We start from the raw sequence: 25486 nt of genomic DNA, 5'->3' as shown, positions 1-25486 counted from the left end.
TGTTGTTGTTGTTGTTTAGTCGTTTAGTCATATCCGATTCTTTGTGATCCCATGGACCAGAGTACTTTTCTCTTATTCTTGAAATGTAAAGTCTGCCTTCCCCCCAAGGCTTCCAGGGCAGCTTCTTCCCCCGGCAGAAAAATTGCTGCTATGAACCCCAGCCAGACTGACATCACTCCTTACCACAGAGGACTCTTGGGCCTCCAGAAAGAAAGATGCATCCAGGGGTACCCCCAAGCTACGCACTAGTTCCTAGATGGTGCAACCCCATCTAGAACATGTAACTTGCCTATCTCCCAGACATGGGAAGCACCCAAGTCTGTTCTAATAGCATCAGATTAGACTCTGAAAAACATGTCCTCTCAGATCAGCTGATCATATAAACTACTCATTCCTTTTTCGATGCCTTGTTTCTTTCTGTCTTTTTCTTTTTCTTCTTTTTTAAAGGCTAACGTCATTTAGATGACATTAAAATAATTGCATTTGGCCTTTTGGCACATAGAGCACTTTAAAAAGAAGACACCATCCTGATATTATCTAGAAGCAATCAGCTATGACAAAATGAAAAAGAAAGGAAGGAAGGAAGCATCCATCACGAGCACTATCTCACCATTTGCTGTATTCTTTTTGAAGTTATCCAGAAATTCCTCCAGGAGTTGTGACTGGTTAGGAGGGGGTAGAGAGTTTCTTGCTTCCCTGGAAATGTCACCATCTGACCACGAAGTGCATAATGCACTTTTATTGCGGCCAAGATTTGTAGTCAAAGTCAGCTTCACACTTTTCTCAGAGAACAATAACTCCATCTGTCTGAGGTCAAGATCACACACCGATTCTCCATTTATAGTCAAGATTTCATTGCCCACACGTAACCCTGGGAGCATGAGGAAGAGAAAGTAAAAGAAGATTGAGTAAGCATACTGGAGCAGTCAGAAATATTCAGCTAACCGTATTGCACCTTAATTGTTCAAACCAGTCTTCATAATATTATATATTAGGCCATGATACACACTTTGATGAAATGAACATGTCTAACCATTATTTTCTCAAGGTTGATATTTCCTTTTTTGTGCAAAAGGGCACTCACTCCCATATATACCTCATTAGGTACACACATATGTAACAGCCTACACACATATGTAACAAGGCTGCACAAACCTTCTCTGTAAGCCATCCCATCAGGGAGAACATCACTTATGAAGATATGGGTGAGATGCTGGCGTTCATCCACTTGTGCAGTGACCGCAAATCCTGGAGTTAAAAAAAGTAGTGCTGTTTTAAATTAGTCTTAAAACAATTCTAAAAATCAGATTATCAGATAGTGAGTTGAAATACTCTCATAATTGAAAATAATCCTCTTTTATATTACAACAAAGGTGTAATTGCTGTATTTTGATTCTGTCCTACTTAAGAGGTTTTTTTAAATGTTTTTTTTAAATAATATTTATTGCTTTTTATACCTTACAAAAAGAAAAGAGAGAAAAGAAGGGGGAAAAAAGAGAAGAGAACAGGAAAAAAAGAGGAAAAAAACAAAAGAGAAAACAATACAATACAATATATAAACAATACAAAATGCAACATTAACATTAACACGTTAACAAAACAAATACAAAAACAATTCAATAAAAACACACATCATACCATCTCAGTATCCTCTCTTTCATTCCCTTGTTTGATCGACCTCCTCTCACCTCCCTTTTTGTTTTCCATTCTATTTCTTGTTTCAGCAAATCCTTTCCATCTTTCTCTATTTTCTGTCATGTAATTATCTTAACATATTTTAACCTTATTTTCCATTAATATTATAATACTTATTTATACTTAATTACTTAAGATATTTCTACTAAAGCCATATAATTCCCTTCCACCATTTTCTAACACTCATTAATTTTACATTATTTCCATGTATGGGTTTTAAACTTTTTCCAATATTCTTCCACCGTCTCTTCTCCCTGGTCTCGGGTTCTGCCAGTCTTTTCCGTCAATTCCAAATAGCCCATCAACCAGGTGATCTTCTGTCCGAGGCTCTTAACTCTTTTCCAAGTCCCTTCTGCAGGTCTTCTTCATATTTATACATGCACTTTACTTTGTCTTCTCCTAATCTTGTTCTTATTTTCCTTCCTTTGATGCTGAAAAGTAGATCTCCGGGGAATTCCCATCTAGCAATGTTTTTGTTCCTTCTCAACAAGTCAACCAAATCTCCATAATTAAAACTGAAATTCAAAAGATATTTCCAATCGTGTTCCAAAGTTCCTCCAAGTCTGGCAGTCCCCACAACTCCGGTCTCCTTCTGACCCAAATCCAGGTCCCAGAGATCAATCTCCAGTCCAAGCGGGGTTCCAATCCTAAAAGTCTGACTTTCTCTAAATTCAGTCTTGGAAAACATCAACTTATAATCATCCAATTGCAACTGTAAGGCTGGCTCTCTCTGCTCCGCCACTTGTGCCACTTTAATTAGGCCTGGAAGCACTTGTGCCATTTTAGATTCCACAGCGAGAACTTTCTCCCCCGCCTTCTCCTCAATTTGCCATGTCAAAATAGATTCCTGTATCGATTCCTGAGTAAGTTCTGTATTGATATTGACTTTTTGTGCCAAATTAGTCACTTTTTGTTCCAAATTATCAATTTTTATAGTCCTCGCATCTGTCTTCTTGGAAAGCTGTTCCAGAGAGTCGTTAATCTTGCAAAATGCAAGCACTAAGGCTTCTTCTGTCAACATTCTTAGCGAGTCAAGGTCAAATCCAATTTCTCACAGTTTTATCTTGCTGATGGAAAATTCCCCCAGCTCAGCTCCTGTAACAATTTCAAAGGCTTCCTCTAGAGGGAAACAGTATCTATTTGTATCAATCCTTTTAAGCACAGTTCAAACAATAGAGTTAGTCTCAATTTTCAGTTACTTTTACTCCTTTTTAAGCGCAGAAAGAGACAGTAGAAACAAGATATTTCCCTTCTTTAACTTACTGTCAGCAGACAATCCATTCACAGTCAATGAGCATATCCCAAACTTCAATGCTTACTAGCAGCCCATTTCCAGGTTCAGAGCAGTGGTAATTTGACTTTCTTCACTCTGTCCTGCAGGCTTACACGATCTTAAGTCTCCCCCCTCTTCTCCTGCTTCCAAGGGGGGTTTAGTGATTTAACCGATGGAAGTTTAATCCTTTATGAGAGACTTTCCAAGGCTTTAGCTTGCAGCCTCTTTGCTTCAATCTATTTACAAGAAGGGGAGGCGGACTTCCTGTTTGAAACCTCCCCGTTTCGGTGCCAAATTAAGACATTTAAAAATCCAATTTTCCGTTCTACTCATGGGTTGTTGTTTTGAGATCAAATTGTCCACAGGAAAAAGTCAGCGCTCTCCCGCAACAGCAATGCAGCTTCACTCCGTGAAAAAAGCAGTCGATTCAAAGCACCGCGCCACTCACCCCACCTTGCTCCAGATCCCCGAAACCGGGTTTCCCCGCGAGTAGGGGAGGCGCAAAAGGTGCCAGCCGAATCCCACGTCCACAAGCCTCTCCCGCCTGTGGTTTTTTATGGGTCTCCGCTTTCGCCGTGGCGGCCAGACCCTAATTTCCACAGAGCGGATTCCTCCCGATCAGAGGAATCCAGCCATTGCGGGAGGCGCCTCCCCGGAAGTCCAGGTTTTTTTAAAATGTTAAGTGGCATATAAATTGTATTAAATGAATAAATATGTGTTTGTTTGTTTATTCATTCCTTTACATTTGTAGCCTACCTTTCGTTCAAGGAGCTCAAGGTGGAAAGCATGGTTCATTCCCCCCTTTCCATTTAATCCTCTCAACAATCCAGTGAGTTAGGTTAGGCCAGGCATAGGCATAGGCATAGGCATAGGCATAGGCATAGGCATAGGCAAAGTCGGCCCTCCAGCTGTTTTGGGACTACAACTCCCATCATCCCTAGCTAACAGGACCAGTGGTCAGGAATGATGGGAATTGTAGTCCCAAAACATTTGGCGGGCCAGGTTTGCCTATGCCTGGGTTAGGCTAAGAGACTATGACTGACTCCAAGGTCACCCAGAGAGCTTCATGGCTGAGTGGGGAATGGATACCTAGCATCTCAGGTCCTGTGGCCAACACTCTAATCACTACACCACACTGATGCTACATCTTATTAATATTTTGCATAACATGAGACATGAAAGCAAAATTGTGTTTATTGGATAGAATAATAAAATGCAGAATTTTTAATTTTTTTAATACTGTGTAGCAAGAAGGGCTGGTGTCTTCAGAAGTCCCATACTCCCTACCAAATGACTCCTACCACAGCTCATCTTAGTTCTCCTGCCCCCCCCCCCCCACATATACTGGCACTCAAAGGTCTCACATTTTGTTTCATTTTTGCAGTTGTCCTCCTAAAACAGAAGTTCTGCAGCTAGAGAATGGCTGCAGACACCCTGGAGCCACAATTTCCTTCTTGTACAATCAAGGTCAACTAAACAAAAGACTAGCAACTAAGACAGTACACACATTAGGAATACCATGTTGGAAGCAACTTCAAATCTTATCACATGGCAGCTGTTTCCACACAGAAGGCCGTTAGTATGAACCCACTCATCACGAAGATCTGCCTATTTTTCCGACACCACCAGAGGATCAAAAAAAGAAGTCAATTTTAACTTGGAAAAAGGGGTAAATGGTGTTGGTGTAATTTGGGAATATGTTCTCCCACGTCTAATTTCTGTTCAAGGTTAGGACACCAGCTGTGATGGGCTTCTTGAAGCAGTTAAAGACTACAGGCCTCTGGCATGACTCATCCACACACACCCTTTCTCCAAAGAATGTAAGTACATGCATTGGCAGGTATAAATTTCTGTTATAGAATCTCTTCAGTTTAACTTCTAAGACAAGGTTACTATACTTAGTAGTATAGTTTATGATGTACCGGCACCTCTTAAATTTATATTTTGGAAACTGTACTCACCAAAATCAGTTATACCCTCATTCTTGGTCAGATGCACATGATAGATACATAAAGGAAAGATTTCTATTTCATCATATATCTGTAGGAGAGAAATTATAATCTTAACTTTTTAACTGTAGAGAAATACATCCCAAAGATGTACTTAGAAGGAACTCCCAACCTAATCACCATTGGACTAATTTTGTTTCAGCTGGTCTGGGTCACAGTTTCTAGGTAGAGAGATGCCAGTTATTTGATTTACTATATTTTAACCATGCAGGACCCCATTTACGTTTTGTGCCTCAGGTGCCATACTCGTTTGTGCTCATTGTATACCACCTTAGAGGTGGGGGATGGAAAGAGTTGTGAAAGTTAACTTGTGCCAACTATTCAACTATTTATCATTTAGATCAAACTAGACATGCTGACTTTGATCATGTGTCTTTCCTGTTCACATATCAAAAAGGGACTGGGACAGTCAGCGTGAAGAAGTTCCCCCTGCAACTATATTCCCCCCCCCCATTATTTTTAATTACATATTTAGCATCAAGTATAATTCAGCCCTAAGCTAGAACTAGGCATTTCAAATTTATGTCCCCCCAATTCACTTGGTATTCATGCATTAAGGCTGGCGTGCCTCAAATGTTTCTTTCAGAGTGAACCAAGGAAGAAACTGCAACCTTCTACCCATATTTATTAAGTAGGCCCATATGAATAAACACAAATGTTCCTCCTCCAGCACATAGAGTGCTTTGTAACCTATTTAAAAGAATCAAAGAAATGTAGAGCTTGAAGGGACAACAAGAGTCATCTAGTCCAACCCTCTGCAACAATGTGACTGATGAAGAGCAAGTGTTGAATGAGTCCAACTCTGCTCCATCTTGCAATATTTGTCTACCTTTATCATTTGTATGTTGTGAACCACCTTGTGACCTTTGGATGAAGGATGGTATATTAATTTAATCAATCAATCAATCAATCAATCAATCAAATCAAATCAATAATACAAGGGTGCAGTCCAACAAGTAAAGGGTCTTAATAATGAATTGCACATCTTTCATTGTGTCACTTGCCTGATCTTGTATGTATTCGTACACTTCAGGAACATAGTGCTCAATATTGTCTTCAGTGAGCCTTTTAAGTTGTAAGCCATAGTGTCTTGGTTCCAGCTGCTTAATCTAATGGATGAAAAGAATATATCTAGAATTCAGAAATCATTTGGAAAAGTCTAGTTGTCACAGCAGATGCACACAGATACAGTCACCAAATGATGCAACAGCAATCTTCAATAAGCCACTTCCTAAATAACCACCATAAATAAACTTAAGTTGTACAGATTTCATAGCAGAAGTTTGGTTTGCTTTTAAAAATCAAAAGGTTTGTAATGTTTATTTCTGCACATAAAATTAACTGTCTGGTAAGGTGGGTAAATAAACTTTGAACCTTGTTCTCTTCCTCAGTTTAAACTGACATCTGTTAAGTTTCTACAGGTCTTCCAGATGGCTTAGTTCTGCTCAGTGAAACATACACATCTGATGTATAAAATGCATATGTGCACACAGGCTGTTAAGAGAAGGATGTTCTGCATCAGCTGGCTTTTATTGAACTCTTTACTGCCAATTTCCTCTGAGATCGTGAAACACCACCTATTTTTTCCACAACATGTATTACCTCCAGGAAGCTAAATAACGCAAGAGGGAGAACTTCCCTCAAGAGATTGTCCTTACAGAGTGAAACCCTTGAGGTACTGTTCCTTAAGCTCTCGGGATAAAGCTGAGGTTGCACTGATCTCATTTCAAGCATCAACAAATTAACAGCACAAACAAAACAGTCTGTGCACCCATTAAGAGAGAGGGTTGGTACCTATCAGGCCCTTCCATGCTCAAAAGGAGTCCTTCCATGCAAACAAGGATTTGATCCAATGGAGGCTGCAACCCTCCATGCCACCTCCCAGGAAGGGTCCCCTCAACCCAGCAGAGCAGATGGGAGGGTGCAGGCTTCAGAAAGGACTGGCAAATACTGCCTTCCCCCACCTCTTCTATTAAAGAGTGCCAAAAAAGCCCTTTCTGCAAACACAACTTAGCTCATGGGATCTTTCTGTTGAGTGGAACTCAGCTCATGGGATTGCATCTTCTAGCTACACATTATTCAGTTGAACAAGGTAATTCAGCAAGATTTTGGGCAGAATGTGATTTTTACAAAGCCTGTCACATTTTGATTTATCTGATTTAAATGTGTGTTTCTTGGATTTGTCACATTAATAAAAAAAAAAGAATGCCAGCACAAATAATAAAGGATCTATTCCATAAAACCTGGATGAACAAATACAGTAGTACCTTGGTTTAAGAACAGCTTAGAACAACTTGGATTAAGAACGCTGCAAACCCGGAAGTAGGTGTTTTGGTTTGTGAACTTTGCCTTGGAATAAGAACATGTTTCGCTTCCTGTTGAGTGTGTTCCATTTGTAAACTGAGTCCCCCGTTGCTATGGGAAAGCATGCCTTGATTTAAGAACACTTTGGTTTAAGAACGGACTTCCGGAATGGATTAAGTTTGTAGACCAAGGTACCACTGTACTTGTAAATGGTTGCAATCCTGCACAATTTGTATCAATTTAGTTTCAACTTTAAGTAACCAGCAGAAGTTTTTTCAAAGAAAAAATTACCAGTAAGTGGTTGTTATCCAAATAAAACATTTCAGGAGATGTTGATAACCAGCACTATTACTGCTTTAAATGACCAAGTTTTTATTTACAAAATCTCAGTGAATCTTTGATGCTACAAATAAAGCACTCTTCCTGGTTTGTTTATTTGTTTAGGCAAACAAGTAAATGAACAGTAGCCTAATACACTAAACTGTATCAATCATCCACCACTATAATAATCCATAAAGTATATGAAGACATGCAGCGGAATGTAAGAAAAATAGCAACATATCCAAATTTGTATATAAAATCAACTGCTTCATGGTATCATCCATTCTTTAAAAGACATGTTTGTGTTATTGCTGCTTTCACATGAGTTTGTCTTCTTCAGCACCTTATACCTCAAGAGAACTGCCAAATGTACATGGTACATTGCAAATGTTCTGATGCAATTAAGCTGCTGAAGTTGACCAGGTCCCAGTTCACACCTTGGGAACTTGACTGCTACAGTTTATCATATTGAGATGGATCCATTTGCTCACACCCTCTCTTCTTCCCCTTTCCATTGTATGGCTGACTTTGGCAAAGTATCCTAATCTTCATCTGTAGTTTAAGCACTCCCTGCAGTTCAGGATCAGTACTTGGCTTATATATTCTACTTTTCAAAGAGGCCTTTAAACCACTGTTTCCTGATTCAGATGTTTGAGCGTTCACCAAATTGTGAGGTGAAGGGAGAACAGAAAGGAGAAGGAGGCAGCAAACAGGCATAAGGCGGCCAGAGGCTACTCACAGGCATCTGACTGGCCACTGTGACAACAGGATGCTGGACTATTTGGGACATTAGCCGAATCTAGCAAGGCTCTTTTTATGCTATTGTGGCTCAGTTCCCTGGATCATGATTATTTCCCTTGAACCTGGTCTATGATGAGTTCAAATATTGTTTCTGTGACTACGTATACATATTTGTAAAAGGATAGATTATATTATAAAGCAGTAGTTTTTTTAAGAAAAGTACTGTAAAGCAGTTGGGTATGTGGCTCTTTTTATTGCTTCTGTATTATTATATTTTCTACTGATTATCTTACCTTGCTCTGGTATTTGTATGTTCATTTAGAAACATATTAACCTGATATGTAATAATCTTTTGTTGGATCTAAATAGGAATCTAGAAATCGTCATTCTTATCCAAGTATAAAAATGATGTCAGCAGGTAATGGGGAAGATCCTTAACTGTACCTACTACACAGACACAGTCAGATTACTTAAATACAGTGGGAGACAAGCAACCTATGCCCCCCTTTTTGTCCTTATCTACTGCCCTTGTGCCAGACACAAATGCAAAACATACACAAACATTCAAACACCACTTTGCACTAAAGTATGAAGATTCCCAGCACTCACCAGAGAAGTATGGAAATGTAAGAAAAAAGAACCAGGAAAGATGTAGCAGAAAGGAGTCAGCATTAAGAGACTGCTTATGAAAAACATTAAAAGTATTCAGAACAGAAAGAAAGATAAAACAGAAACAAAGTTTTAATTGAAAAAGAAATCAAAATAACTTCAGATCAATGAAGTGATATATACAAAAAGAGAAGCTACCAAAAACAACAACAACAACCCATTATCTATACACGGATATTTTACCACAAAGTAGTTTGTTTTTATGAGAGGTTAAATAGATGTTTATTATAGTTCTTCTTCAAGGTTTTCCTTGTTCAAATAGCAGTATTTTCTCAATTTCCCCTTTCCCCCAGGCTTCAGGTCTCTCCCGCCACCTAGTGGCATTCCCTGAGATACATCGCCTTTTCCCTTACTTATTAGTTCATAGTGAAGGAAACACAAAGATAAAACTAGAAGCTAAAGTGGGTAATAAGAGCAATTTAAATATATATATATTTGTAGTGACTTGGTATAATCAAAGCCAAGCATATTAACATCTAGTAGTAATGCCAGGAAAAGCCTGATTCTCCCCTCTTCCCTTCTGCTATATGACCATGGGCAGTTAAGGGTGTGCTTGCGAGACTGACATGTCCTATTTATGGCACCTAAAGTGAAGCCACTTTAAGGTTAACCTTAAACTGAGAGGCCCAGACTAATTTTACTGGTGAAGTCTATCAATAACCATCAAGGGTGATTCAGAAGGCAACCCCTAGTCCAAACTCTCCGCCATCACCCACACTTGCCACTTTGCTTTGCTTATCCAGAAGAGGCACAATAAAAAGCTGAACACACTCCAGTATTATTAAAAACAAATAAATTTAATTGGCTTAATTTGGGTTTTTCAGGCATTCAATGACTGGATTTTGTGTCATATATATATATATATATATATATATATATGTGGTTACTTTTTGCCACTAACTGTGATTCTGTGCACATGGGTATGTGGGCATTCAAGTCATTAGTATTTATAAGTGCATTACCCATATTTTACTAAGAACAGCTCCATTGATGTTATTGCTTCCTATATAATGAAATTTTTCTTATGATCTAAAATGCTGTTTCAGTGGTTTTGGAGAAAAAATACAATTTGGTTGGCTTTCTAAATCGATTTGTTTTTATAGTACATTCTGAGATCCTAGGATTCAACTTTTTCATACTGCGCTTCACTGTTACATATCTTTCAGCTATACTGGGGGCAAAGCCAATTCATAATTTTAGAGACAGAAAAATGTAGTAGGTTAAAATCTGGTGCTTAGCTTTACTGGAGACTGAACTGCATTGTGTGCTGTATCATCTTACACAGAATCCTTTAAAACCATATACACATATTTGCAAGGATGCAACACCTGGGCTTTAAAGTTCTAAGCAGTGGGATTAGCCAGACAAATTAAGATTAAGAATAATGTACCTTGCATGCCAGAGTCAAAACATCATCTATTCTGTGTTCTGGCTTGAGAGTTAGCATTACTCCTTGGCCGTCAGGAAAGTGAACAGGTGACTGGATGTCCCAGGTATTTTCTTTTGAACAACTTTCTGGAGCTGGGCAGTACACATTTAGAAATTCATCTACTTTCTGCTGGGGAAAAATATAACAATTTAATAAAGCAGTATCACTTAAATATTGTTATTGTTACTGATGTTTTTCAAACAAAGAGTCCATTGTCTACTAATAATTGTGTTAACATTCACACATTGGGGTATGAACACCTCACTCTCCATTTTGGCTAACCCAACTAGAGTATACTATAGTACTATGGTAGTTTGGTACTCAAACACCTTGGCTCCCAAACACCAAAAACACAGAAGTGAGTGAACCGGTTTTCAAAAGTTTTCCAGAAGCCGAACAACTGATGTGGCTGTTGGCTATTGTTTCCGGGGTGCCTGCACCAATCAGAAGCTGTGCCTTTGTTTTTGAACATTTCGGAAGTCAAACTGACTTCCGGAATGGATTCAGTTTGGCACTTTTGTTTTTGCTATTTATTTTGCATTTTTGTTTTTGAGGTTTTTTTGGTTAATTTGTTTTTGTGACTGTGTGGAACCCAGTTCAGCTACTGACTGATTGTGTGACTGCAGAAGTGGATAAAAGCCCCCCATCCAAACAATGACTATCATCAGTGCAGGTAAGAAAAAAAAAATAATTTTTATCATCTACAATATTTTATAGTACAGTACATTGATTATTGCTTTCATTTTATGGATCAGTGGTCTCATTAGATAGTAAAATTCATGTTAAATTGCTGTTTTAGGGGTTGTTTTTTAAAGTCTGGAACAGATTAATCCGTTTTGCATTACTTTCTATGGGAAAGCAGGCCTTGGTTTTGAAACAGACTTCCGGAATGGATTAAGTTTGAGGACCAAGGTACCACTGTATAATCTGAGTGAAAAAAGATTACTAGAATGAAATAACAATGTGGCTTTTGTTCTAATTTCCCACCACCATACCTCTGCCTCCTACATGCTGCACTCACAAGAGACAATCAGCTGACAAGAGGGTTACAGGAAAGCAAACAAGAATTTGGAGAATAGGATGGATATTCCATGAAGTTCACTGAATCACAACTCACAGAACCATGATACACAGTTCTATTTAAGGAGGGCTGGCCCAATCACGAGGCAATTGTCCCAGATGGTGGTAAACTGGAACCCCTCCCAGGACCTCTACCCATTTACCTCATTATTGGCAGGCCAGCTGGGGTTCCCAGTACTCATCCTGCTGTGGCCAAAACCATCAAGCAGACTCCCACCCAGTGATGCTAGGCTCTATACCACCACTCACATCACTTCCCTGCCTTACTCTGAGAAAGGACCAAGGTGTTCTTTTCTCAGAGTGAGAATTCTGTGAGAAGTGACCAGGACAGCTCCTGCAACACTGCTGCACTGAAATAGTGTTTAAAACTTCTTTTTACAATCACTTTCCAGTAGCTCTACTGGACTTTATGTCCTTACTTAGAATTTCTCATCACAGTGGCAGCAGAAGCGCTTTCCTGGTCGACTCACCCAGAATGCCTCATTTAGAAGAAGGACCAACCCTCTTGGTCCTTTCTCAAAGCAAAGCAGTGATGAGGTGCAAGGGGCAGCAGAAACACCAACAGCACTGCTGCTGCTAATGCAGCAGGAAAACGGGGGGGGGGGGGGGAGAGAATGGAGTTGACACAAGGAGGAGGGGTAGGAACTAAGTCACTCTAATTTCAACTAATAATTATAATTTTATTATTTATAACCCCACCTATCCGACTGGGTTGCCCCAGAAACTCTGGGGCCACACTTAAGATCACTTCATACATGAGGTGGATGAAAGCCATTCCATATATAAATAGTCACAATACAAATGTCTGTATCGCACGATCTTGAGCACTCAAGAGTGGAAAAGAATATACGGTAATCCCATTAAATGACCTCTGCTCTCCAAATGAGTTTGATTCTTTATTCCCTTCATGTGCTTTTCAAAGTGAGAAAACGATACACAAAAAATATACACTGTATAAATGATTCAACAGAATCATTTTCAGATGTTCAGATTTGTGTAAATTTCATCAGCAGAGGGCACTCCGTTTCAATACTATCTGGAAACAGAAATGTAATGCAGGGGATTCACACTACTAACAGTTTTTGGTGTGTGTTTTTTAAGGCTTAATTTTCTTTTACCTTCCCAGTTTTCAAACCTCAACTACCTTTGTCAAAACCATCCAGGTCCCAGAGCAATGTGATAACAGACAGACACTTGTTCTAAAACAACGCCTAAAATTCATATAGGCGTGAGTCTTTACAAACTGTTTTAGGTTTACTGGGACCAGGGATAAGTAAACAAAAACATTTGTAAAAGTTTTGATTGTTTTATGGAAACGCTCTATTGTGGTTTACATTTTTTTTACTCCATCCAAATTTTCCATCTTTGAATCTAAAGGGGTTGTATTTTCCCACCCAGTAACGTCTGCAGAGTGAGTAATAACCACAGTACTTTATTCATCCACAGCCATGCTGAGGCCCAACAACACATTCAGTTTTCCATAAATCTATGCCAGGGTTGTAGAGTGTACTATGCTTTGCCACGGTGTTGGTTGAAGAGCAGTTGGTTACTTCATGATTTTCCTGTCTTTGTTTTGTCTCAAATTTTATATGAAACACCTCAGAAAACCTGCATGGAACATTTAATGGGGCTGTGCTTCACTGAACTCATCAGGAAGTCTCTTGTAACGGTTTGATTTTTTTTTCTTCAAAAATTCCTAACAGAATAGGCTTGTTTCCAACTTTGGTGGTTTTGCGAGCTATGATGAATCACTTTTTTTTAAAAAAGTTATTGGATGAGGCATGAAGGAGCTGTAGAAACTCCTACAAATCTGCAGTTATTCAAGTCCTTCAAACGTTTACATAGATGGAATGCCCAATCTTATTCATTTAGCAGACATAAGACCAGTGGCTCATAAACCAAGTTCCACAGAAGGAATAGTTTTGGTTTAAAAATCCAAGCTCATTATAAAATTATAGATTTTTCCACCTGACTTGAAAGCTACTGAACACTTCTGAGCAATAGCCCAATAAATTTTTGAAGTACAGGATGTATGCAAAAAAAAAAAAAAAAAAAAAAAAGACAGTGAGAGGAAAGATCAAGAGATATTCAGAAGACAGGCTTTTGTCCAATTATAAAGTTGCATTAAAAAGATCTCACTTCAATTGCAGCCTTGTCCACATTAGGAGCACAAGGAAGCTGCTTTATATTGAAACAGACCATCTTCCTTAGTATTGTCTGCTCTCCAGGGTTTCAGGTAGGAATCTCCCCCAGCCCTGCCTGGAGATGCCGAATATTGAACTTGGGACCTCCTGCATGCAACACAGATGCTCTACCCATGAGCTATACAAATAATACTAACAAACCCATCCTAGCATCCCAAGGCACAAGAAGGTCAGATAAAGAGGTCTTCTACCTTATAAGGTAAAGAAGAAAAGAAGGCTGATCGCCGAAGAATTGATGCTTTTGAATTATGGTGCTGGTGGAGATTCTTGAGAGTCCCGTGGACTGCAAGAAGATCAAACCTATCCATTCTGAAGGAAATCAGCCCTGAGTGCTCACTGGAAGGACAGATCCTGAAGCTGAGGCTCCAATACTTTGGCCACCTCATGAGAAGAGAAGACTCCCTGGAAAAGACCCTAATGTTGGGAAAGATGGAGGACACAAGGAGAAGGGGATGACAGAGGACGAGATGGTTGGATAGTGTTCTCGAAGCTACCAGCATGAGTTTGACCAAACTGCGGAAGGCAGTGGAAGACCGGAGTGCCTGGTGTGCTCTGGTTCATGGGGTCACGAAGTGTCGGACACGACTAAACAGCTAAACAACAACCACCTATAACTTTTCACTGTTTGGGAAAATAATTTTTGAAAGTGTGACGTGTCAACCGGCACACTTTGTAGGTGCTGGTGATAAAATGCCTTTTAAGAAAATAATTTAAGCTTTTAAAATTTCAGAATGAACAAGTACGTGAATTAACCAGGGTACTGGATATTAAGATGGAGGGTGCACTTCTATTCCCAAGAAAAAAGAAAGCAAACAGGTTTAGCTTAAGTTTGAAATAAAAGGCCTAGAGTCCTGCTGACTGGACCATTGAAGTGATGCACAGCCAGCTATGCTTATGGCATTATTGAAGTGTTCGCTCATTAAAAGCTTTTCAATTATGACAGCTGGTTTGGTCCTGAAGCCTGCTTACCCCAGGGGAAATCTACATGACAATTTCTTCTTGTAGTAGAAAAATGAGTATTCCTAGCACATGCCGACTAAAGGATAGAGGAAAACACAAAGAGGACATACTAATAGATCAAAAGGAGGGTGGGACTGGAAAGAATCAGTCAAAAAGTTTCCTTTGGTTTGCAGTTCATACAGCTGCACAAGGGTTTTAGGATATACATACATATATACATACATAATGATTGCTTCAGTTTTTAAAGACTAATCTGTATCAAATTACAACCACCCATTTTAAACAAATATTGAATATATAGGTAGCCATGCCTTCTGTTCCTTGTTTGAGGATTAGGATTCAATAGGAATTCACTACTTATAAATCCATGAAACATTAAGGTGTGGCCAAATGTATGTAAGTTATGACTTGCTAATAGTTTCACATGCACATGACTAGCTAATCCTTTTTTCTACAAAATGTATTAAGTGGTTCTTTTGGGGGGAGAGGAGAGAGAGAGAAACATAGATAAATCATGATTTAAGAAACACATTCAGAAAGTGTGATAAATAGTGAACAGCAAAGATTTAGAACCCTTACCTCGGTAGAATTACTGGAATTCTGAGGTAGCTGTGTTCCAGTAAATCCATGCCCTCCAGTTGAGTCAAAAATCTAATTAAAAAGAATGTGTATCCTAATATAAACAAAGCATTCCTTGCAAAACGGTTTCACATGCACAAAAAAAGGAAGGAAAAGCTAGTGAACTTAGATCAGTAAAGCCGAACAACTGAAGAGTAGTTTACTATTTTTAAATTTGGGTGTTAGTGTGTGCAGGCATTCCAGGAAAAGGGCAGGGTGGAAGCCCCTTGCACTAAGAGATTATACTGACATTGAGACCTTCCATTTTCTACACGCTAAAAATCACATGCATGCACTATATAATTCTGCCAGATATCTGTCCTGACAGCTGAGAGCATTTTGTACACACTAGCCCTAGAATCCTGGGGCAATTGTGCTAACCAAGCAGCCAACACAAACAGCTGCCAATCAGGAAGCTGACTTCACATCCAATTGCTCTCGAGCCTTTCCCAGGATCATCCTGATAACCAGTTTCTGAGCAGCCACTCTTAGCCTAGCTCTCCTTTCACGGCCAGCTTGGAAGAGAGGGATGCAAATAGCTTGACTAAGAGAAAGTATGCTCCTTGGCACATTGTCCCCAAGTCCAGTTATGTCTCCCAAATAGTTGCTTCAGTAATGAAGAGAATGTAGAACGCTTCTTTTGTCATGGCAGTGATCAATGGTGAGTGCATTTGTTTCAGAGATAGCATATTAGGAGTCCAAGTGATTGTTGGTGGGGGGACTGTACTTGGAGAACTCTTTGGGCCAAATCCTTCCTCTCCAGCAACAATTTGTTAGGCAGGCAAAGAGTTGGCGCCCGCATGTTGTTTCAAATACAGTTGGAGAATTCACTGCAAATTTGTTACAGTTATCAAACTAAAACACTCTGGAAAAGGTTCTTAAGGCAATCCTATATCTTAATCTTTCATCCAGCCATGTTTAAAATACACACCAGCAACGTCATGCACTCAAAGTTTACATACAGCAATTAAATACCAGTGCAAATCGTGTACTACTATTTTTCTTTGTTTATTAGATTTCTCACTTGCCACACACCATAAGCACCCAAGGCAGGTTTCAACAATAAAACATACAATTATAAAACAAATAAAACAGTTATAAAATAGTCAGGATCTTCTCCTTTCAGCAGCTGAACCTAGATAGCAGTGGCTGAACCCAATATATGAATGACAGTAACCAATGGCAGCTGTTTTTGCTGAGCAAGACACAGAACTCAATGAGTGCCAGCTGGGGTTTTTTGTGTGAAATTTGTATGTGATGGTTGTTTTGCATATAAAATTTCCAAGCCTTAAGAAACATTGGATCATGTACTCATTACCCATGTCTTCTCCCTCTCCACCAAAGGCACTCCCTCCAGTTCCCACCTGGTTAACACTAACTGGGATTTGAAGCCAGCCTGGTAAACTGCAAGCCCTTTAGTACATTTCAAAGGTAAGTTAGGACTCAGAATATTTATGAAGTCCTCCCCTTTCTCCTTAAAAACATTACTACTATAAAGTCTGTTCTACTGATGTGTCACTGCTATCATTTTTCTTACGTCTCAATAGCTAGGTTTTCGATAAGGAGCATGTGAGAAACCACTTGAAGATAAAAGCAGAGCTGTTTTGTTTTTCCGATATGCTTCTGATTATTAATCTGTATCTTATTAAATGTATTTTAAGAAAAGGAGCTGCGCTTATGGCTTTAAATGATTCACAGCACTCATGGCTGCCATGTACTTCATGCAGTGGGCATCATGAAAACCTGGTGGAATGGAGGAAATCAGTGGGACATCAGTGGGTTATCTTCAGATATAAACTCTATAGGACGGACAGGGAAGGACACACAGGACATGGTGCCATTCTGTATGTCAAAGAGATCATTAAGTCCACGGAGTCCAGCAAAGTAGAATTCCCCAAAGGATTTGTTCAGGGTCATAAAATTATACATGGCATGGAGAAAGTGAATAGGAAAAAGTCCCGTCCCCCCCCCCCCATAATACTGGAACTCGTGGACATCCAGTGAAGATACATGTTGGAAAATTCAAGATAAATAAATGAAATGTTCACATGTCATAAGGTTTGCTTGTTAACATGAAGGAATTGGGATAAACTAAAAATTGACATAAAGTTATAATCCCCTAGCTATGTCATGTTTCCAGAATATCCATCTTCAGATGAGGGCTCTAGCTGTGATATTCTGGTCCAGTCTGCAGGCTGAAAACTTACAATATGGTTTGATTGAAGTATTCAATTGTGATAACATAATATTTTACAGTAACTATATAAACTTGGCTCACATTTCCCATTTGCAAAGTAGGATATTATGGAAGGTTTCCTATTAGAAACCATTTAACCCAGTGGGATTTGCAAAAACAAGGCAGGGTAACATTGGTTCCCACAGCTAATGCTTCATACTTGCCCCATGTTTCTGAAGTACAGTGTACAACTTTGCTTTAGGTTGGTTTATGTAAATTTGTGTATCATTTCCCACAGCAGAAGTCCCAAAGAGATTTACAATGAGACATGCTCCATGTCGTTTATAGTTAAATGACATCTTTCCAAACAATGTGTTATTAAGTCACATCAAAAAGATAGGTAGCCACTGTATGTAAACATAGATAACGTAACTTCCAGTCTCTTCAATTTAGAGAAAAGATATTAACAAAGTCATTCACTTGAGAGAGGCTGTTATCAATTTTAGAGTGACTGAATTAATAATAATAATCCAGGAACAAGAGAAAATAAGTTATGGATTTGGTACCTAGGTTCTATAGATATGAAAAGTTGTTCCATTGATTTACAGTTACCATAAAATGTTCAGACTGGGTTTTTATTTCCATGTTTCATTACATTTCTGGAACCATGGAGAAGCAAACTATGTGCCACTGGTGATTTCCCACTCATAATAAAGTTTTACTTTATTTGTATTGCCTATCTTGGTCACGTTTACCCTCCACTTTCCTGTACTTGTCTACTAAATGCCCACACTATTTATTTAAAGGTTTTTTTTATATTTTAAAAAAGTACTTCAGAGGAACCAGTTGTGATTAGGGAACTCCTATCAACTGAGAATTCACCCACATGTCTTCTTTAGGGAAGAGGAGGAAGCTGGTTTCATTCTGATAAAACTGCCTTTATTCATGTCTCCTTATCTTGCTGGTCATTTGAGAACAACATCACTCAGCTTCACCTTACGGAAAGGCCTGACTGTTGCAATGGCAAATCCAGTGTCATATTTTATCATCCTGCATATCCTGCTGTTGCTGGGAAGTGACTTTTATCACTCCTAACTAGCTAGGGCGAGATTAGCATCTTACAATGACATCTGAAGACTGCCTGATGTGGGAGATGCTACATGCAACTGCAAGGAAACATGGTGTGTGGCATGTGTGTGGCTGCTGGCTTTCTGCACACCACTGTTTGCAATAACCAATTAGGCATCCTAATTTAAACCATTTGTTTCTTACACCACTGATGGATGATCAATGCAATTTTAGAACAATTTTATAGATTTTTTTAAAATTAAAAATATATATGCATCAACTGGGAACTACCTGTGTTATAGATGGCCTTTTTTCCTTTGCCTTTCTTGCAAGGGTGTCCAGTCCCTTAAGGGAGGAAAACAAACCTTTCTTGCTCCGAACCCTCTGTGAGAGAGACAGTGTTCGCTTCCTAAGAGCTGCCTCATCCCTGGAGCAGATCTAATTGATAGAAAGAGAGAGAGAGAGAGAGAGAGAGAGAGAGAGAGAAGTAAACAAGGAAGATACAAGCATAGTTATACATATAAGCTTTTCATAACTTGTTCATCAAAACAAAAGGTAGCAAAAACCTAATTATAATGAAATGTGACAAAAAAGATGAACAGTGCAATCCTATGTATATCTGTTCAGAAGTATTTGTCATTGAGCTCAATGGAATTTACTCCTAGGTGTAAATGTGTCTAGAATTGCAGCCAAAGACATTAAAAAAACAAACCCCACACACACCAGCTACGATTTATCTGTGAAATACCTCCTGCCAAACCCACATAAGCTTTTGCAAAGCAGCCAACAAAGAATGGTAAGCTATGAACTGGCCGGATTCCAAAAGGAAGAGATGCATTATAACATGCAGGGTAAACAGTGTGTTTAGTGTAAGGCTGAATTATAGATCTTAATAGAATGTGGCAATACCAGCATCCTAGAGAAAGCTTTCCGAGCTTTGAAAAAATGATTTTAAAACCATTTTTGGAACTAATTTTACTTTGCTTTAATTGGATATTTTAAGAGACTGTATGCATTTTTATATTTAATAATCAGTTCTATATTTCAATAATAATGAGAACATGGTGGTGTTGGTTTTTTTTAAAAAAATGCTATACTTTTTCAGCATACACCAGCAATATACATAATATATACATAATATGGTTAGTGTATCATAAGATTTTACTAGAAAGTAGATATTATATCTCATTTTTCAACTAAGTATCATTCATGTTGTTTTGAGCTTAGTGTTTTAGAGAGAAAAAAGACAATATACTGTTTGCTTTTTTTGGTAGAAACTTCTTTCAGGATCATTTCAAATGTTACAAATTTCCTACATGGCTGGCACTTCTATGGAACAAATAGAAGTAGTTAAAAAACAACCACCCCACATGAAGATCATGTGTGATGATCACACATTCATCTATTTCACTGTATCTACAGCAGTGGCCAATTATAGATTCCCAGGAGGAAAACAGTCTTGTGTGCCATTGCCACAAGAATGTTCATGTCTTTTCCAATATGAGAATACTTTTACAGTAAGAAACTCAGCTTTGCTGACATGGAGATCGATTTTTCCACATCAAGTAAATCAGGTGTGGATCACTGTCTAGCTACAGTAATGGGCTGGATGAAGGTAAATAAATTGCTAATGAATCTTGATAAGATAGAGATGTTGTGGTTTGGCAGTTCTGAGAATCAGATGAACAACCTCTTCTTGATGAGATTGCACTCTCTTTGAAGGTGGGTGGGGAGGTTATTGTTTCGTTTTTTTGTTCTTGATTTTATTATGTGTTTTGTGTTTTTATCATGTATTTTTAAATGTGAATCGCCCTGAGATCTGCGGATGAAGGGTGATATACAAATGAAATAAATAAATAATCAATCAACAATATATAGCCTGGGATGCTGCTTGATCCCACCTTGTCACTAGAGACTCAAGAGTCTGCAGTGTCATGGAGAATTTCCCCCCAGCTAGGCTGGTTAACCAGCCATTCTTGGACCAGCATAGCACAGCTACAGTAATCTATGGTCTGATAACCTCCTGTTTTAATTACAGTAATCCACTCTATGTAGTGTTGCCCTTGAAGATGACACAGAAACTGCAGTGACCTGGCTCCTAAGCAGACTCTCTGTACAGAATTTCTATTACACCTGCTCTTATGAAGATTTGCACTGGCTGCCAATACATTTCAATTTCAAACTAAGTATTTTACAGATACAAAGTCTTGAATGTTTTGGGACCAAAATACTTGAAAGAGTGTATCTCGTTGTACAATCCTGCCATATGTTAAGATCACCCAGAAAAGTTCTTCCTAGCATTCTGCCAGCAGGAGTTGCAAAACATGGCATCTTCTCCTTGGACTTTCCTCCTGGCTTTGAAACCACCTGTCTACCCCTCACTCATTCCAAAATTCAGCTGGTGCTCAATTTGATGGTATTCAGTCACCTGCTCAAAACTCAAGCTTTTGGGAGTGGTCACTAATATTCAGTAATTGGTGTAGTTTTGCTTTAATTGTGTTTTCATTATATTGTGTACGGACACAGGATTCTATTCAATTTTGCCATCACCCACCCTGAGATCTTTGGGAGACGTGTGAGATATAAATGGTCTAAACCAGTGTTTTTCAACCACTGTTCCACGGCACACTAGTGTGCCGCGAGATGTTGCCTGGTGTGCCGTGGGAAAAATTGAAAAATTCAAAAGATTTTTTTAAAAAAATTCAAATTTTTGCCCACTAGGCGGGCGCCAGACTGTGTCCTGGGTATGGGGGTGGGTGGGGGTTTTGACCCCACCCTCGGCCAGCAGGGGCGCCGATTGGCGCTCCCCAGGGGGACACCCTCCACTTTTCTGGTGTCTGGGCTGTGATTGGTCCAGACTCCAGCCTGGACCTATCACAGTAGGACATCATCTTCTGACTTCCTTGCCGCCCGAGCACAGTGTGCGCAGCAGCGGAGAGAAGACGTCGTGACTCGAGTCACCAGGAGGACCGGAGAAGTTGTCATTTTATTTCTCTTCAGTCTCCACTGAATGCCTTGACTGGGTTAGGGACCCTTATAGCTCAGCATCAGTTGGTGGAAAGGACATGACTTTACAGGAGCAGGAGGAACTAACTGAACTGAGACAAAATCGTGGCTTCAAGCTAAGATTTGCTGATCTACCTTTGGACAGTTTTTGCTTGGATACTGCCAAGGAGTTCCCCCTTCTGGCAAACAAAGCTATTTTGACATTGCTCCCATTTTCCACTACATATCTGTGTGAGATGAGCTTTTCAAGCATGATTGCTATAAAAACTAAATACAGAGAGAGACTGAGAGCTGTTGACGAAGAGCTACGTGTGTGTCTTTCTTCGATTCCAGCCAGAATATCAGCTTTGTGTTCAGCCAAACAGGCCCAGGTTGCGCACTGAATAAAGTATTTTATAATTTTTCAGATTTCTGTTTACTTACTATTTCATAATAAAGTAATTATAAAATACTTTCTTTGTGTTTATTTGATTCCTATTCAAGAGAATTACTTTATATATAGTCAATATAGGCACAGAGTTAATTTTTTTAACATTTTCTAATGGTGGTGTGCCTCATAATTTTTTCATGAAACAAGTGTGCCTTTGCCCAAAAAAGGTTGAAAAACACTGGTCTAAACAAATGAGTAATATTAGTTGGTCTTTTTAAAGTACAGTACTTTTTCTTCAGCCAAGAAAGGGGTCACAAAACCGACTTTCATAGTCAGATTCACCTTGAAATTACATTTACCAGCAAAATGTTTATATAGTTATTAAATTTGTAAACCAGCCTTCATCTGTAGATCTCTTTTTTTTAAATAATATTTATTAATAATTTCAGAATTACAGAAAAGAAAGAAAAAACAACAACAACATTACAATGCGTAAAAAGAGGAAAAAACGTAAAACATAAAACCAATACAACAATACAGCAAAAAAATAAAAAGGGGGGAAAAACACAAATCCCACATTACATATCTTTAACTTCCATTTGCTTGTTTCGTTGACCTCCTCACACCTCCCTTTTTGTATTCTAGTTTAGTTAGTCATTTCAGCAAATTCTTTCCATCTTTCTCAATTATTATTAAATAATTTATCTTAACAATTTAACCTATTAATTAACTCGACAGATCCTTTCTATCTTTCCCCATATTCTGTTATTCAAATTACCTTAATTTATTTAACCTTATCTTACCATAAAATACCTTAAAGCTTGAAACTTAGTAATCAGTTATACATAACTCCTGATATCATTTCTACTAGAGTCATATAGTTTCATTCCAACATTTTCCCTAATATTCATTAATTTTAGGCTAATTCCCTAAATAAAAAATTTTTCTTTATGAATTTTCTTCCAGTCTTCATCCAACGTCTCTTCTTCCTGGTCTCGGGTCGTGTCAGTCCTTACTGTCCGTTCCATCTAGTCCATCAACCTGGAAGTCTTATGTCCGAGGCCCTTAAGTCTCTTCCATGTCCCTTCTGCAGATCTTCTTCTTCTTGTTTATACTTGCACTTTTCCTTGTCTTTTGTTGGTCTCTTTCTTAATTTCTTTCCTTTCTCATTGAGGAGTAGGTCTCTGGGGGGTTCCAACCCAAAATTATCTCCGTCTCCCTTCATCAAACCAGCCCATTCCCCACAGTCCCACTCCCCACAGTCATCAATATAATCCAAAAAATGTTTACGAGCATATTTCGAAGTCTCTCCAAAATTAAGAGCCTCCTCAGCTCCATACTCCCCCTGGCCCACTCCAACTTCAATCTTCAAAAACAGCGGCTTATGTTTCTGTAGGGCCTTGGGCCTCTCCATTTGTATTATTTGAGGTGCAGCCACAGCCTCCTCCATTATCTTCTGCACTTGCCCAATCAATACAGGTTCCTGAGTTGGACCCTGGATGGTTTCTATATCACTATTCACTATTTGTCCACAGTTATTGGCAACAACAGTCATCAAATCCGTTTTCTCATTCATCAAATCCATCTTCTCGTGCATCTGTTCCAACAAAGCATTTGTCTTGCATAAAGCAAGCACCAAAACTTCCTTCCAGCTCATATTTAGTCAAGGTCAAAAGGACTAATCCCACGATCCTAATCTCACAGCTGTGGATTCCTGACTGCAGCAACAATTTAGCAAGCTCCCTCTAGAGGAGACAATTTCTATTTGTATCCATCTTTTTAAGGCAAGTCCAACAAAGGAAAATTACTTTCATTTTTCAGATATTTTGTTTCTTTAGAATGCAAAAGGCAACATTGGAATCAGTTTATTTATCTTCTTTAGCTATCTGTCAAAGTATTCCATTCACAGTCAATGAACCTCTCAAACAATTTCTGTCTCTGACACCCCGTTCCCAGGTTAGAGACGGTGGAAACTTATCTTTCTTCACTCCCTCTCCTGCAGGCGTTACACCAAGCCCCCCCCCTTTTCCCCTGCTTCCAAGGGGGTTTCAGTAGTTATAAATGAAGGAAATTTCGGCTTTTTTAACGACTTTCCAGGCTTTAGCTTACAAGGTTTTTGCTTCAGTCTATATACAAAAAGCGGAAGGCGGACTTCCTGTTTTGAGCCTTCCCGCTTCGATGTCAAATTAAGATATTTCTTGATCCAATTTTCCGTTTCTACTCACGGGTACTTGTTTTAAATCCAACTGTCCACAGGAAAAAGTTAGCGCTCTCCGGCGCTACTCCGTGAAAGTAGCAGTCAGTTCGCAGCACCGCGCCGCTCACCCCACTTCACTCCGGAATCCCAGAAAGGGGTTCCCCGTGAGTAAGGGGGCGCTCCTGGTGCCCTGCCGAACCCCACGTTCCCAGGCTTCCTCCGCCTGGGATTTCTAGCGGGTCCCCACCTTCGCCGCGGCGGGAAGACCCAGTTTCCACGGAGCTAGTTCCTCCGGTCGGAGGAACTCCGCCATTCGCCGATGGCGCTAACCCGGAAGTCCTTCATCCGTAGATCTCAGGGCACAAAATACATAACAAAAACAAGAATGGGGGAATAAACCACACAAACCAAAAACCCCTCCTCCCCCCAACACACATTTAAAAGGGTATAGCCAAAAGCCTGAAGAGGACCATACATAGGGAGGGGGAAGGAATGCATTTCTGCATCTTGTCACAAATAAACTCTTCTACAAAACACTTATATGAAGCTGTGTCCAACTCACCAGTGCATGAAAGGATGAGACAGAGAAGATGCCCAGCCTTCCTAATGCCATCTTTGAAGGACGACTGGCAGCTGCCAAAAGGCTCTTTGGATTTGGCAACTCCCCGCCTTGCAAGCTGGCTAGATAACAGCGCATCCTGAAGAGATCCATGTTAAATTTCTCCAGATTCTGTTCCCATTGCTGGATCTGTTTATATACACAAAAATGAAATAGGAGAAGATAAATTAATGGCTTGTGGAGGGTGGTCAAAGTTCTGCACTCTCAGCTAAATCACTTTCATCTGTAGCATTCAGAGGGCTGATTAGTTGCTCACGTCCAAAAAGACATTCTGTCACACTCAAGAAATGAACCCTCAAAAAAATGGATCAAAATAAAACAAAGTTGGTGGCCTTAACTGCATGCTGACATCATTATTTAGGAAAATAGTTGGTTACCCACAGAAGCCAAACATTTAAAAAAAAGGATTCTTGCAATCCATAATGCTCTAGACTACTTACAGATTACATTATGCTTCCTATCTGGATTGCACCACATAGGTTGCCCTGGGTGTAAACAGTATTGGGGCTCTGAAATGTTTTCTCACAATATGGGCACAATTTTTTCTGGATCATAGTCACAATCTTTAATTACTATGAATGACCTACCCGGTGGAAGCATATTCAGTAATACACACAAAAGACAACAAAATATACACACAGCCTCACAAGGTCTAAGATGCTTCTAGTTACAATCAGTTTGTTACAAGGATACAACAATCTAATTCCCATCTTATCTCTTTGGTTTAAAGATTAAACAAGGTTTGAA

The 25486-nt window shown here is 39.2% G+C and overlaps 1 protein-coding gene and 1 long non-coding RNA gene across 5 annotated transcripts in view; one reads left to right on the top strand and one right to left on the bottom strand.

Annotated features, from left to right (window-relative positions):
- The window catches only part of TIAM2 (TIAM Rac1 associated GEF 2), a 136291-nt gene that overhangs the window by 49236 nt on the left and 61569 nt on the right, over nucleotides 1–25486 (bottom strand). For 3 of the 4 annotated variants that reach the window (XR_013983900.1, XM_080998339.1, XM_080998340.1), the window contains 8 exons: nucleotides 24683–24868; nucleotides 18839–18985; nucleotides 15265–15336; nucleotides 10403–10570; nucleotides 5982–6086; nucleotides 4930–5008; nucleotides 1156–1248; nucleotides 611–871 (listed from right to left, as the gene is read on the bottom strand). Coding sequence is in view for 3 of the 4 variants with exons in the window: in XM_080998339.1 (XP_080854465.1) it covers nucleotides 611–871; nucleotides 1156–1248; nucleotides 4930–5008; nucleotides 5982–6086; nucleotides 10403–10570; nucleotides 15265–15336; nucleotides 18839–18985; nucleotides 24683–24868 (1111 nt within the window). In the remaining variant the exon portion in view is untranslated. The remainder of the gene's footprint in view (nucleotides 1–610; nucleotides 872–1155; nucleotides 1249–4929; nucleotides 5009–5981; nucleotides 6087–10402; nucleotides 10571–15264; nucleotides 15337–18838; nucleotides 18986–24682; nucleotides 24869–25486) is intronic. The other variant, XM_080998341.1, reaches the window with a different exon arrangement.
- On the top strand, nucleotides 21152–21957 carry LOC308472576. Its single transcript, XR_013983588.1, has 2 exons — nucleotides 21152–21380; nucleotides 21490–21957. It is a non-coding gene; the product is annotated as an uncharacterized lncRNA (long non-coding RNA).

This window comes from Podarcis pityusensis, assembly GCF_964106645.2.
Source record: "Podarcis pityusensis genome assembly, chromosome: 3".
Taxonomy (NCBI): Eukaryota; Metazoa; Chordata; class Lepidosauria; order Squamata; family Lacertidae; genus Podarcis; species Podarcis pityusensis.
This window is presented reverse-complemented; position numbering and strand designations above follow the sequence as displayed.